The sequence below is a fragment of the Colobus angolensis genome, unplaced genomic scaffold (assembly GCF_000951035.1).
Source record: "Colobus angolensis palliatus isolate OR3802 unplaced genomic scaffold, Cang.pa_1.0 Scaffold103, whole genome shotgun sequence".
In the NCBI taxonomy this organism is placed as follows: domain Eukaryota; kingdom Metazoa; phylum Chordata; class Mammalia; order Primates; family Cercopithecidae; genus Colobus; species Colobus angolensis.
The window spans coordinates 5,955,613-5,968,901 of record NW_012111253.1 but is presented as its reverse complement, the minus strand read 5'-3'; the positions used below and the strand labels follow the sequence as shown (position 1 = coordinate 5,968,901).

The 13,289-nt window shown below is 35.8% G+C and overlaps 1 protein-coding gene across 1 annotated transcript in view; it reads right to left on the bottom strand.

The window, feature by feature from the left end:
* The window catches only part of USP9X (ubiquitin specific peptidase 9, X-linked), a 154,875-nt gene that overhangs the window by 96,610 nt on the left and 44,976 nt on the right, over positions 1–13,289 (bottom strand). The window contains exons 4-10 of the mRNA XM_011942716.1: positions 12,566–12,645; positions 9,315–9,427; positions 6,845–7,063; positions 2,793–2,908; positions 2,351–2,602; positions 2,137–2,275; positions 254–406 (exon numbers count right to left, since the gene is read on the bottom strand). Of these exons, the coding sequence (XP_011798106.1) occupies positions 254–406; positions 2,137–2,275; positions 2,351–2,602; positions 2,793–2,908; positions 6,845–7,063; positions 9,315–9,427; positions 12,566–12,645 (1,072 nt within the window). The remainder of the gene's footprint in view (positions 1–253; positions 407–2,136; positions 2,276–2,350; positions 2,603–2,792; positions 2,909–6,844; positions 7,064–9,314; positions 9,428–12,565; positions 12,646–13,289) is intronic.

The window sequence follows — 13,289 nt, the reverse complement described above, 5'->3', positions numbered from 1 at the left end:
AAAAAAAAAAAAAAAAAACACAAAACACTGACGAATTCTCAACCTTTATCAAATACAGATAAAAGAATATTTTTATTTTTAAAAGATTATTGGTTATTTCAGAAACATTCCTGGCAAGGTAACAAGCATTTAAATGTTCTCAAAGTCAAACAATACAAGCCTGCATGCACTTCATGATAGCTACTGCTGTATTTATTCAGTTTTTAGTATCTTTATTTAAAAGACTAAATAGCCATCATTTTAAATTCCTTACCTGTGCTGCCCAGATATTATCAAGGTCCTGTAAGGTCAGAGCTTTTTCTTTGATGACAAAACGAAGAATCTTCTCTAACTTTTCTACATATTGTGGCTGATGAAGACTATCTCGCAACACTATGGATAAGATATTGTTCTGCTGTATCCATTCCTAAATGTTAATTCAAAAACGTGTTTGAAAGCAGAAATTAAAACAATTTTTTCTTAATTGCTTACACTATTATTAAATATAAGGAAATTTAAAACACATTTACAAAATATAATACTGATAAAATATACTTATGTGTTGCTTTAATGGAAAATTATGAAATTTTATAACAATTTTGCACATACAAAAATGTTCCCATAAATTAGAAATACTGAAATTAAAAAGATTCTACACTCCAGCATTTACTCAGAAAAATATTATTTAAGTATACAATCACCATGGTAGGGTGGGTACAGGACCAATTTTAGGATCTTTGGTTCTTTATCCCAATTTTGCCCCAGAATTATGTTTTGACCTTGGGTAAAAAGGCATTCTATTTTTTACTTTTATTTATGAATAATTATCATGTGCTAGGCACTATTACTGCTTATCCATTCTCTCTTTAATTTTCCAAACAATCCTAGTCAGAGATACATTATTATATTACAAAATGTAAACAGGCTCACAGATGCTAGAATTGGAATATGAATCAAGTCATATGCTTCCACAGTCTGTTTTTCTGTAACACTGTGCTAACTTGCTCAACTAGCATTCATTTGATCTACAGCAATAGAATAAAGTGCTAACTCATGCTACAAACAGGGAGTAATCCACACTATATGATTTTGCAGTATTTAGCTCACTGAGAATAAAAAGTAGTTAGGCCCAAAATGTGCTAGAGAAGTACATGTCTCAGCTGATAAAGAGCCAGTTTTTAATGTCTAATCTGTTGCAGATAGTTGTTTTTATGTTATTCTACATATATACACAAATATTTTTAATATAAAGACAGGGTCTCGCTTTGTTGCCCAGGCTGGTCTTGAACTCCTGACCTCAAGCAATCTCTCCTTGGCCTCCCAAAGTACTGGGATTACATGCGTGAGCCACTGCAGAGTCACAGATACTTTTGTAAAACACAATAAAAATGTCGCAATGTCAAACTGCAACTGAAGTTTCTAAACACTTACTGCTGTTTTCTGTCCTACCTAGGACTTGTTCAAGAACCAGCACCAGTTTTCAGACCACACTCTGAATAGCTCTGTGCTGGACTTTCCACGAGGCAGATACGTACATCATATGTATGAAACTAAATGTCTACCCCGATCCCCTAACACAGGGCAATATCTAAGCAGTTTCCACATACATTTTAACACACTCTAATCACTATCTCCCCTATTAAAGTGAGGGCTCCTTGAGGGCAAGGACAGTTCTCCTACAGATGTTTTCCCAAGACTGTTACACAATATACATTCAAAAAAATATTGGCACTGTAACTTAGATGGCATACTTAACTCATTTCAAAACAATATCATACAAGGTATCTATGGTACATAAAGTTTCCTAAAATTTCAATATCAAAATAAAATTCTACCCAATCCATTTTCTAGATCAACTCTACCTACTCCATTTCAACCAACTTCCCACTCTCCAACAAACTAGTAATTGCTTCAGAACACCACATTCATCACTAAATTTATCAAAGATGTTTTAAAGTTACTCATATCACTACCAAATAATAAACTATGTTATTTCAAAAAGTTCTCAGGATTAACAGAGTTATAAATCAATCAAAACACCTCCCAATTTCAGTTTACTTTAAAATGTTACTACTACTAATTTTTTTAGCTAGAGCTATTCTAATTTTTTGTCTTAAGTAGATTCTTATTCATATAAAGAAGAATCGAAAGACTCACTGCCATTCGTTCAGCTGTGAGCCACTCTTCCTCCTCAGGATTACCATGTCGATGAGTATAGTATGATACACTAGATATCACCTTATTAACTTCATTCAGGGCATTCATCTTTCCATTGAAAGAAGAAATTTGCAATAATCTGTAAGAAAAATTCAGTGATAAGTATGATTCTAAAATCGGCATAAATAATTATTTCAAGAGGTAAGTATCTTACCTAAGTATCATTTTTAACCTAAATATTTCTAAGTTTTTAACAGTTTCTTCTTGTCCTGGAACCCTTGAAGCTAAATTCTTCAAAGATTTAATAATCATTGAAAGAGCATCATTTTTGGCTTCATTCTTTGCTTCCTTTTTCAGTTCTTCATCAGTTAAGTTTTCTAAAAACTGTGGAACCATTTCTATTATTGGAAGAAAGTACTTTTTCACTGTATGAAGAGTGAGAAACTCATAGCATTGCCCAAATGGTCTGAAATAAGAAAGATATAAAACTCCTGTAAATACGCAATTTCTTAAAATCAATTTAGGACTAAACTCTATTACTTTTTAAAAATCCAAGTTATTAGTTGAAGAAATCACACTTGAAAAACCCATTTTTTATGAAGCAAAAACCAGCAATTCTACGGTGCACTAAACATTGATTTTTAAATGTAACTTACTTAATAAGGGCTGCAATTATTTGAACGTTTAATGCTGATCCATTAATAAAACGATCATGCAAAATCTGGAACCCATTTAAAGTGCCAAATTTGTTGAGAAGATCCACTAGCCAACCCTGTAACACAATTAATGAAAAAAGTTAACTTCCTACTTCAAGGGGTAAAAAGCACTAAAGCCTTCTTGAAATATACTAGAAATAGTAAATTCAGTAAAACAAATCATCTTTCAAAGGACCACAAAACATTGCATTTTGTTCACAGTAATTCCATCTGTGAGACAGAAGCAGTACACGTAGCAAGTATAGATTAAATCACTGGGGCATAGTTAGATCTGTTTGTACCAATATAAGTGGTGAACAGGAATCAGAAGACATGCTCCTATTTCAGATATCCCACCATATAAGAATGAATACCTTCTCATTACTGGAAAGTCTTTTATATTAAAATAATTTTCAGGAGGCAGAGAGACTTCAAGAGAGTTAAGAAGAAGCTACTTAGTAATGAATTTTGAATCTACTTCTTGTTTAGTTGTAAAATATTAAAATTTCCGTATAAACACAGTAACTAATAGCCTGAGAGTGAATTGTCAATTAAAAACTAAGGCCTGGTATTAGTATCTATTGTTCCTAAGTAGAATATGCTGGTTGATACTTTTGCTTATACGAATTGCACCCAGTTCTCCTTATCTTAGAAGTAACACCATGCAACAGGATGAACTAAGAAAGAGCTGTAGCTCAAAGTACCATACAGCTGGCACAAACAACAGTTGTGAGGCTAAAAGCATGTCTGTATGTAAAAACTTAAGATGAATTAAAAGCCTATACAGATATAAGAATCAAGTATATGTAGAAATTAATGTACCTAAGAAAACCTTTCACACCTTGCCACCTTCTAAAATTTAGGCCATGTTTTAGAAGCCACTGGAAAACAAGGGACAAAAGAGACAATTTCTCTTCTAAGCCTTAAGCAAAAATAATTTCTACAACTATTTTTTTAAAATACACAGGAAAAAGTAAAGATGCTAAATAAATGGCTGTATTTCCAATGTTTGTTTAAAGAGAAAATATGATAGCTAATGCTAGTGTTCTTGTTTGTTTTTGTTTGTTGGTTTTTTTTTTTTTTTGAGATGGAGTTTTACTCGTCGCCCAGGCTGGAGTGCAATGGTGCGATATCGGCTCACTGCAACCTCTGCCTCCAGGGTTCAAGCAATTCTCCTGCCTCAGCCTCTCAAGTAGCTGTGATTATAGCCACGCACCACCACACCTGGCTAATTTTTGTACTTTTAGTAGAGATGGGGTTTCACCACGTTGGCCAGGCTGGTCTCGAACTCCTGACTTCAGGTGATCCACCCGTCTTGGCCTCCCAAAGTGCTAGGATTACAAGCGTGAGCCACCTTGCCTGGCCTACTGCTAATTTTTATATGGTTTTAAAAGAATATGAATCAACTAAATTCTCTAATAAATCCATTACCGTATTTCAATATAAGATAATAGGGTTTTCCTTTTTAGTCATGAAAGGCTAATTCAAAACCATTAAAACTCTTGAGTACTTAATTCACCAGATCCCTTGTCATTCAGCAATTGTAAGAAAGTACATGCTCATTATGTAATATATTTTATTTCTTCAGTAACTATAATGAGAGTATTAGATTGATATACTCGATAGTTACATACAATATTTATAAAACAGCAGGTGTGGACACAGTAAAGAATTAGTCTAAAGCTAATCTTTCTGTATTTCTTTTACTGTAATGTACACTTAAACAATTGGGAATATTCAGATAGAGTGCTTCAAACTGAGGCTAATAGGCTAGCTTCAGCAGCTGCCAACAACAGCTTTCCTTCTCTGGCTCTAAGTTGTCAAGACTGGCAGAGAAAGATCAGTCGCCCTAAATAGAAAATTCAAAATGACCACATAGCTTACAATTCACCATATGCTTTCCACAGTTTTCTATTACTACAAGTTCCTTTTCTCAAAGATAGAATGGTGAATTTCACCTGAGACCTTTTGTCATAACCAATGAAGTTTTTATTATATTTTAAATGTTTGAATAAATAATCTCATTTAAACATCTTCAAACATCTTGGGGGAAGATGGGGAACAGGAAACACTCTCAGAGATAGTCCTGACAGCTTTAGCTTTCTCACGGGTCAAAAGTTGAGGCCAGTGAGGTTCAGTGTCCCAGGAGGGTAGGGGGTGTAGAGAGAATTTGAAGTAGAACAGAAGACCTACCAAGAGCTCCAGAAAATGATTAAGTATTAAGGCTCAAAAATATTCCTAATAAAACAGACTTTTAAGCTCTGTAACTCAAATTTCTCAAAGGTAAATGAAACTCATTACAAACAGTATCCGAAAGTGAATCTACAGCTTAGAAAGTTTATCTCCATCGACTAAGTCTGATGATCTGAATTTTGCCACTACCACCTTTGAAGAACAGAATAAAAAAAAATATGGAGGCTATTATATATCCCTTAGATTTTTCATTATATCATGACATCTGCATCCAACTAGGGACATGGTTGAAGATTCTGCCAAATATGTCCCCTTTTAATCAGATTTATAGAAGACCTGTTTAGCTGTATAAAATTTCTCTTACTTCAACAGCAAGTAAATGTGTAAGTAACTCCATAGAATATGCTTCTCCTTGATTCACAACTATATTTTGGGCTATATTTTTTAAAATTGTACTCTTGAAGGCTTTGAAAGGCTAACTACTCTCCCAGTCGCTATATTTTATAAGTTTAATAGCAAGAACTATACTTCGAAGATATAAAACTATCTTCAACCAGAAGTCATCTAAAAATTTTACATTTAGCATTGCCAAATCAAGTTTTGTTTCCTGTGAATCTCTTAAGTTGTGGATTACTGGCACATAGAGCAAAAAAAAAAAAAAAAGTAAAATTTAAAAAGAAATACAGGTATAGATTAAAATTTTCATTCTGAAGATTGCCATTATTAAGATATTAACCGGATCTACTCAAGCAAAAATAAGCCATCTAGTGGCAACCATATGAACTGGGAAATATCAGAAAATCTCAACTTATGTTTGACATATTTTTGATAACTTCAGCTAATTAGTAGAATAAACCAAGTTCTGCATAATGTATGACTTAAAATTTTTCTGGCTGGATAGAAAAAGGGAAATTTGTACAAGTCCTATAATATTAAAAATGTCTCCCTGAAATCTAAAATTTTTTAATTACTTAATATTTATTAAAAGAAGCAGCATTTAGGGATAAAGTTTTTACAGTATATAGTCTGTTTACACCAATATAGAAAACTTACATTTATGTACCGAATACAGATATTTAAGTGAGATTTGGAAGATTTACTATATTGATTTCATTAACAATTTCTGTAATTATATGATGTATTTTTAGGTATTTAGAGGATATACTTGATTTTGGAGTCAAAATCTTGGAATACCTAAAATGATCATGGCCCTACAGAACAACACTTGAGTCCTTGGTCAAAGAAATAATCTCCTATTTCAAAGAAAAACTACAGTGTTTCCTACTAACCCAAATTATGACTATTTCTTTTTTTTTTTTTTTTTTTGAGACGGAGTCTCGCTCTGTTGCCCAGGCTGGAGTGCAGTGGCCAGATCTCAGCTCACTGCAAGCCCCGCCTCCCGGGTTTGCCTCCCGAGTAGCTGGGACTACAGGCGCCCGCCACCTCGCCCGGCTCATTTTTTGTATTTTTTAGTAGAGACGGGGTTTCACTGTGTTAGCCAGGATGGTCTTGATCTCCTGACCTCGTGATCCGCCCGTCTCGGCCTCCCAAAGTGCTGGGATTACAGGCTTGAGCCACCGCGCCCGGCCAATTATGACTATTTCTAAAGAGGCTAGACAGAAGACAACGGGGATAATTATACATGCAGAAAAAACAAAGACAGAACCAGAATGACAAAGCTACGAAAAAGGCTTCTGGTTGGGTATATTTTCATTTAAAGTGTTATTTCATTGTCACACTTTAAATACAGATCACTTAAGATTCTGTGTCAGAGCAAAACAATTGTATTATTTAATTTTGAAAATAACAAACCAACACACCTTTGGTGATCGAGGGTCTGGAGAACGAGCAAAGAGTTCATCTTCGGGCAACTGAACACTTGAGGAAACTGATTCACATGGACGTGTACCATTGTAGATATGGAATTTGCAATGAGGATTTAAGGCCATGGCAAGAAGTTCTAAAAGTGGAAACCAGTCTTGGGACAACTTGGCTACACATAGCTCCACCAGACGATGAGTATTGTTAATAATACACCTCTGTTACATGAGGAGGAAAGGCAATTTACAAGATCAAAACACTGCAATTTCAAACAGAAATATCTTCAATATTAATCGTATCCTAACAAATAATGATCTCTCCATTTTTCTAACCATTTCATTAATACTGGGATCAAACTGATTATCAAAGAACAAGTTAGAATTTGTTTACTTCGTAATTTATATGGTACTTTCAAAAGCCATTTGCTATAGCTTAAAAAATACAAGAGGCACCTAAGTTATCTATTCCTGCTCTACGTCCACAGATAAGATGCAAGTTACTATTTTTTCTCTCTGGAATTTGTACACGATAGGCAGCAATTCTAAAATCTAAACAATATGTCAGGCTGAGCACAGTGGCTCACGACTGTTAATCCCAACACTTTGGGAGGCTGAGGAGAGTGGATCACTTGAGGCCAGGAGTTTGAGATCAGCCTGGCCAACAGGGTGAAACCATGTCTCTACTAAAAATACAAAAATTAGCCACGTGTGCTGGCATGTGCCTGTAGTCCCAGCTACTCGGGAGGCTGAAGCATGAGAACAGCTTGAACCCAGGAGGCAGACGTTCCAAGGAAGCCAAGATGGCGCCACTGCACTCCAGCCTGGGCAACAGAGCAAGACTCTGTCTCAAAAAATGAAAATAAATAAAATACAACATGTCAATCATCCAAGATAAATTTGCTAGGTAAATGTTAAATGCGAAAGTCTGACGCCACTTCCAAAGTTTCCCTTTCTACACCTATAAAATTACATGTTAAATCAGAAAATGTGGAATTTTTTTTTTGAGATGGGGTTTTGCTCTTGTTGTCCAGGCTGGAGTGCAATGGCACGATCTCAGCTCACAGCAACCTCCACCTCCCAGGTTCAAGCCATTCTCCAGCCTCAGCCTCCGGAGTAGATGGGATTACAGGCATGTGCCACCACACCCGGCTAATGTTGTATTTTTAGTAGAGACGGGGTTTCTCCATGTTGGTCAGGCTGGTCTTGAACTCGGGACCTCAGGTGATCCTCCCGCCTCAGCCTCCCAAAGTACTGGGATTACAGGCATGAGCTACCGGCTAGAAAATGTGGAATTTTTATGCTATGGTCATATTTGGGAAATAGGTTATAGGCCACAAAAACATTATCTGCTTGACATGACCACTTCCACAGTATACAAAAGAACAGAGGCCGGGCATGGGGGCTCACACCTATAATCCCAGCACTTTGGGAGGCTGAGGCAGGTGGATCACTTGAGGACAGGAGTTCAAGATCAGCCTGGCCAACATGGTGAAACCCCCTCTCTCCTAAAAATACAAAAATTAGCCAGGCGTGGTGGCACATGCCTAAGTTCCAGCTACTCGGGAGGCTGAGGCAGGAGAGTCGCTTCAACCTGGGAGATGGAGGTTGCAGGGAGCTGAGATCGCACCACTGCACTCCAGCCTGGGAGCCTGGAGCCAGAGCGAGACTCTGTCTCAGGAAAAAAAAAAAAAAAACACAAAAAAAACAAAAGTAACAGAGACTTAGAGTAATTATGGCATTTTATCAGTCTGAGACATATACTTTCACTTTTTAAGATCTCTGGAATCTGACTCTATCTTATAATCAATGAATAATACATTACTGTTTTCCTAAATGGAAGGTATTTGCAAAGAGGAATTGTGTTTGCTTCTGTTAGTCACTTGGGGGCACTACCAACCTGAGACCATTTTAAATTTTCCACTTAAGGGCTTTTTGTATCACAACTATAATTTGAATTCAGTCTACAAAACTGTGTAAATACTGGTTTGTGGTTTAGATTTTCACTTTTTTTTTTTTTAAATCCCTCCCTTCACCAAGTGCCAAGGTTAAGATATGCAGGGTTTTTTGCTGTCCCTTTCTGCATAGCAAGTTCATTTTTGACCCTTTGGTGTCCCAGATGTATATGAAATGCCCCATCCTGAGTATTTTTCTTAATAGTCCATAAAACAGTGATGTACCTTACAACTGATAGCATTACATTTTCAATGAAATGTGATGACTTGCCTAAGGTCACAGACACTTGAGATCCCAGGGGAGAGATTAAACCCAAGTTTAACTCTAAATCTCATGTTTATTCTAAATGACCATGCTGCCTTCAAGAGACTTAAACATTTTTAAGTTTTTCATTTTTAGACCTTTTAATTCAATTATAACAGAATAAATATAACACAGCCACACATACATATACCCCTCCCCAATCACAGGTATAACTATGTAAATCTGATCCTTTAAAGTCAAACACAAGACTCACATGAATTTCGAACTTCCAGCCACTCACTGCTTCATCTGTAAGGATTTTAGTGAATGATATTGTTAGCCCATCTCGGAAAAATCGCTGACATGCTTCACTTTTAACATCAAGGCCTAAGGAAAAGTGAGAAAAATTAATGCAAACAAAATATTTATCTGATTGTTTTTACATTGTCCAATATACAATAAAAGGTAATAACTGAAAACTTCACCGACAGCTAACAAATATTTAATTGCATAAAAGTAGATTGACCGAGTAATATTAACACTAACTGAAAATGTGACAAATTATGGCACTAGCCTTAAACACAAAATGGTGATCAGCAGTACCACGAGAAGAGGCAAATTTAAATAGAATTTTGCTCCCTGAAAATAAGTCTTCGAACTTAAAAACATTTCCCAATTTTTAAAATCTTATTTTGTTCATAAATCATTCATTTAGCATCAATATCCTTATACTATTCTGTGTTTTATCAAATAAAATGAATTATATCTTGCCTTCCTTATTAGCCTCTCTCATTATCTCAGTGTCTCTGTTTCTTTACATGTTTGCTTAATTTCACCACATTTTAGAAAGGCAACAGAGCAATGTGCTTCCAAACAAAGAAAATCTGTAACTCTTAATGACAAAATAAAACCTATTCAATTTGTATAGAAAGTATTATTTGATGGATAGTACAAAAGAGATGGTAATTTAAACTTTTAAAAATTTGGAACTTGTCAAAAATAACTGTGGTCGCAGAAAAAAAAAATATGGTGGAGGGAGGAATACACGTCCACTGAATGTCAATGCTATTAAATGAAATACCATTAATCAGTGTTTACCCATCATTTTACAGTCAAGACTTAGAACATACTTAGCACAGAAGTCTTCCAAAATTTGCTGATATGCCCAAAAAAAAGAAAATCAGTATATTGAAGCGATATCTGCACTACTATGTTTGATGCAGCACTGGTCACAATAGCCAAGATTTTGAACCAACCTAAGTATTAATGGACGAATGGATAAAGGAAATGTGGTACATATACACAATGGAGTATTATTTAGCCATTAAAAAAAAATGAGATCCTGTCATTTCCAACAACATGGATGGAACAAAAGGTCACCATGGTAATGAAATAAGCCAAGCACAGAAAGACAAACATCACATGTTCTCACTCATTTGTGGGATCTAAAAATCAAACAACTGAACTCACGGATGTAGAGAATAGCAGGATGGTTAATGGGTACAAAAAATAGAATAAGACCTAGTTACTTGTTAGCACAAAACAGGGAATACGGTAAAAAAAAAAATTAATTTAATTGTACATTTTAAAATAACTAGAGAGTATAACTGGATTGTTTGAAACACAAAGGATAAATGCTTGCGGTAATGGATACTCTTATCTATCCTGATGTGATTATTACGCATTGTATGCCTGTATCAAAATATCTCATTACCCCAAAATATATACACCTACTATATACCCATAAAAAGTAAACATTTTTAAAATAAAAAAGATATTCTTTAAAAAATTCTGATGAATTGGTGAATAAACGCGTAAAAGAACAAAAAATTTTGAGTGGTGAAAACAACCGTAACCTGTCCGTGTGTTGTATTTTCACTTTGGTATATTTCTACAGGATTAATGAGGCATAAGGACACGTTCTTTAAACAAAAGAGGTGAATTATTATAAATCAAACTTTCTCTTGCCATGGAGTTGTACTTAAACATGTTAATTTTGACAATAATCAATTTCAATTGTTGATAGTGCCTATTGTTAACTATAACATATCCATAGCCATCCTATTTCAGAAAATGAAATGTTACTGCTTTTTAATCTGCAGTATCTTAAAACATGAATTGAAAATTATTACAATAGTAGTCCTCTGTTAGATAACTCGACTGCACCTAAAGTAGACCAAAGACATTGGGGTAAAAAAAAAGATTAATTCCAGCATTAAACTTTTTCTTCTGGACAACTGAGTAAAAACACCAGATTTCCTTTTGTTGGTTTAACAAAAACAGACTTCATCTTTCAATTCTCTAAGAGAAAAATCACACCTTTCCTGTGTATTTAAAAAAAAAAAAAATTGGCTAGGTACAGTAGCTCATGCCTGCAATCCCAGCACTTTGGAAGGCCGAGGTGGGAGGATCGCTTGAACCCAGGACTTCAAGACCAGCCTGGGGAACCAGTCTGTCTCTACAAAAGAAAGAAAGAAAGGAAGAAAGAAAAGAAAAGGAAAGGAAAAAGGAAAGGAAAGGAAAAAGGAAAGGAAAAAGAAAAGGAAAGGAAAAGGAAAAGGGAAAGGGAAAGGGAAAGGGAAAGGAAAGGAGGAAGGAAGGAAAGAAAGAAAAGAAAGAAAAGAAAGTAAAGAAAGAAAGAGGAAAAAGAGATTAGTCGGGCACAGTGGCTCATGCCTTATAATCTCAGCACTTTGGGAGGCCAAGGCGGGTGGATCACCTGAGGCCAGGAGTTCGAGGCCAGCCTGGCCAACACGGTGAAACTCTGTCTCTACTAAGAATACAAAAATCAGCCGGGTATGGTGGTGGGTGCCTGTAATCCCACCTACTCGGGAGGCCGAGGCAGGAGAATCGCTAGAACCCAGGAGGTGGAGGTTGCAGTGAGCCAAGATCACGCCACTGTACCCAGCCTGGGCAACAAGAGCGAAATTCCATCTCAAAAAAAAAAAAAAAATTAGTGGGCATGATGGTGCATGCCTGTGTCCCACTCAGGAGGCTGAGGTGGGAGGATTGCTTGAGCCCAGGAGGTAGAGACTGCAGTGAGCTGTGATCACATCACCACACTCCAGCCTGGGTGACAAAGCAAGACCCAATCTTACAAACATGTGAGATAGTTTATTTTAAAAGTACAATATTAACAAAATGGTAATTTTTACCTGAAGGATTATGAATGAAAATTTTACTAGGTACAAAGAGCCACACATCCTAATTCACTGTCATTTTAGTAAAGCGGTCAAAGGCCAAGTGTAAATAATTTGTAGACTTACACAGTACATATTTTGAGGACAGAAATGACTCAAGATAAATTACAAGGGGGGCAGGGGGCAGATATGTCTGGAGTCCATCACACCATCCATCATATATAGGGTACTTAATTGTAAAATATTCTTCTGTATATTATTTCCCATAACAGATAAGACCCTCAATTAAATGGAGGAAAACAAATCCATTTCACCAGCTTTTGGGATAAAGTAAAAGCACATCTAGTAGCATACATTATAGAAAGCATAAAAACATATAACTTACCTTTTTTACTAAGATCAATAGCAGCTTCTAAAAGCACTTCTAATTCCCCTTTTGGCAAAACTGGAACCACCCATCGAGGCCTAAAAGTTTTATAAAATAAAACATGCTTAATGGTTGTACACTAAAAGAGGCACTACAAATGAGCTACTAATTATAATTATCTTGCTATGAAAATATTTAATATTAAAATAATATTAAAATATTAAGACAAGGTTGGCAGAATATCTGCTTTGTGGGAGTAAGCACCATCTGTTGTCTCTACAAATTTTTACAGGTACTGTCAAAAGATACAGCAATAAGAGAGGGAAGAAAACTAAATTATTTTGATAACTTAAGATATAAAACTATTATAACAATCAAATATTAACTAATTAGGTATCAGGGATATTTTTGTTAAAATTCACAGGGAAGTGCTCTTTCGGGAATCAGATCAAAGGAGACATGATAAACCTCTTCGTTGCACCGCCCCCACTCCTCCTGCTTTTTTTTTTTGTGGTAAGAGACAGGGTCGCCTAGAAGCGGTGGCTCACACCTGTAATCCCAGCACTTTGGGAGGCCAAGGCAGGCAGATCACCTGACATTAAGCATTCGAGACCAGCCTGGTCAACATGGTGAAACCCCGTCTGTATTAAAAATACAAAAATTAGCCAGGCATGGTGGCACATGCCTGTAATCTCAGCTACTCGGGAGGCTGAGGCAGAAGAATCACTTGAACCTGGGAGGC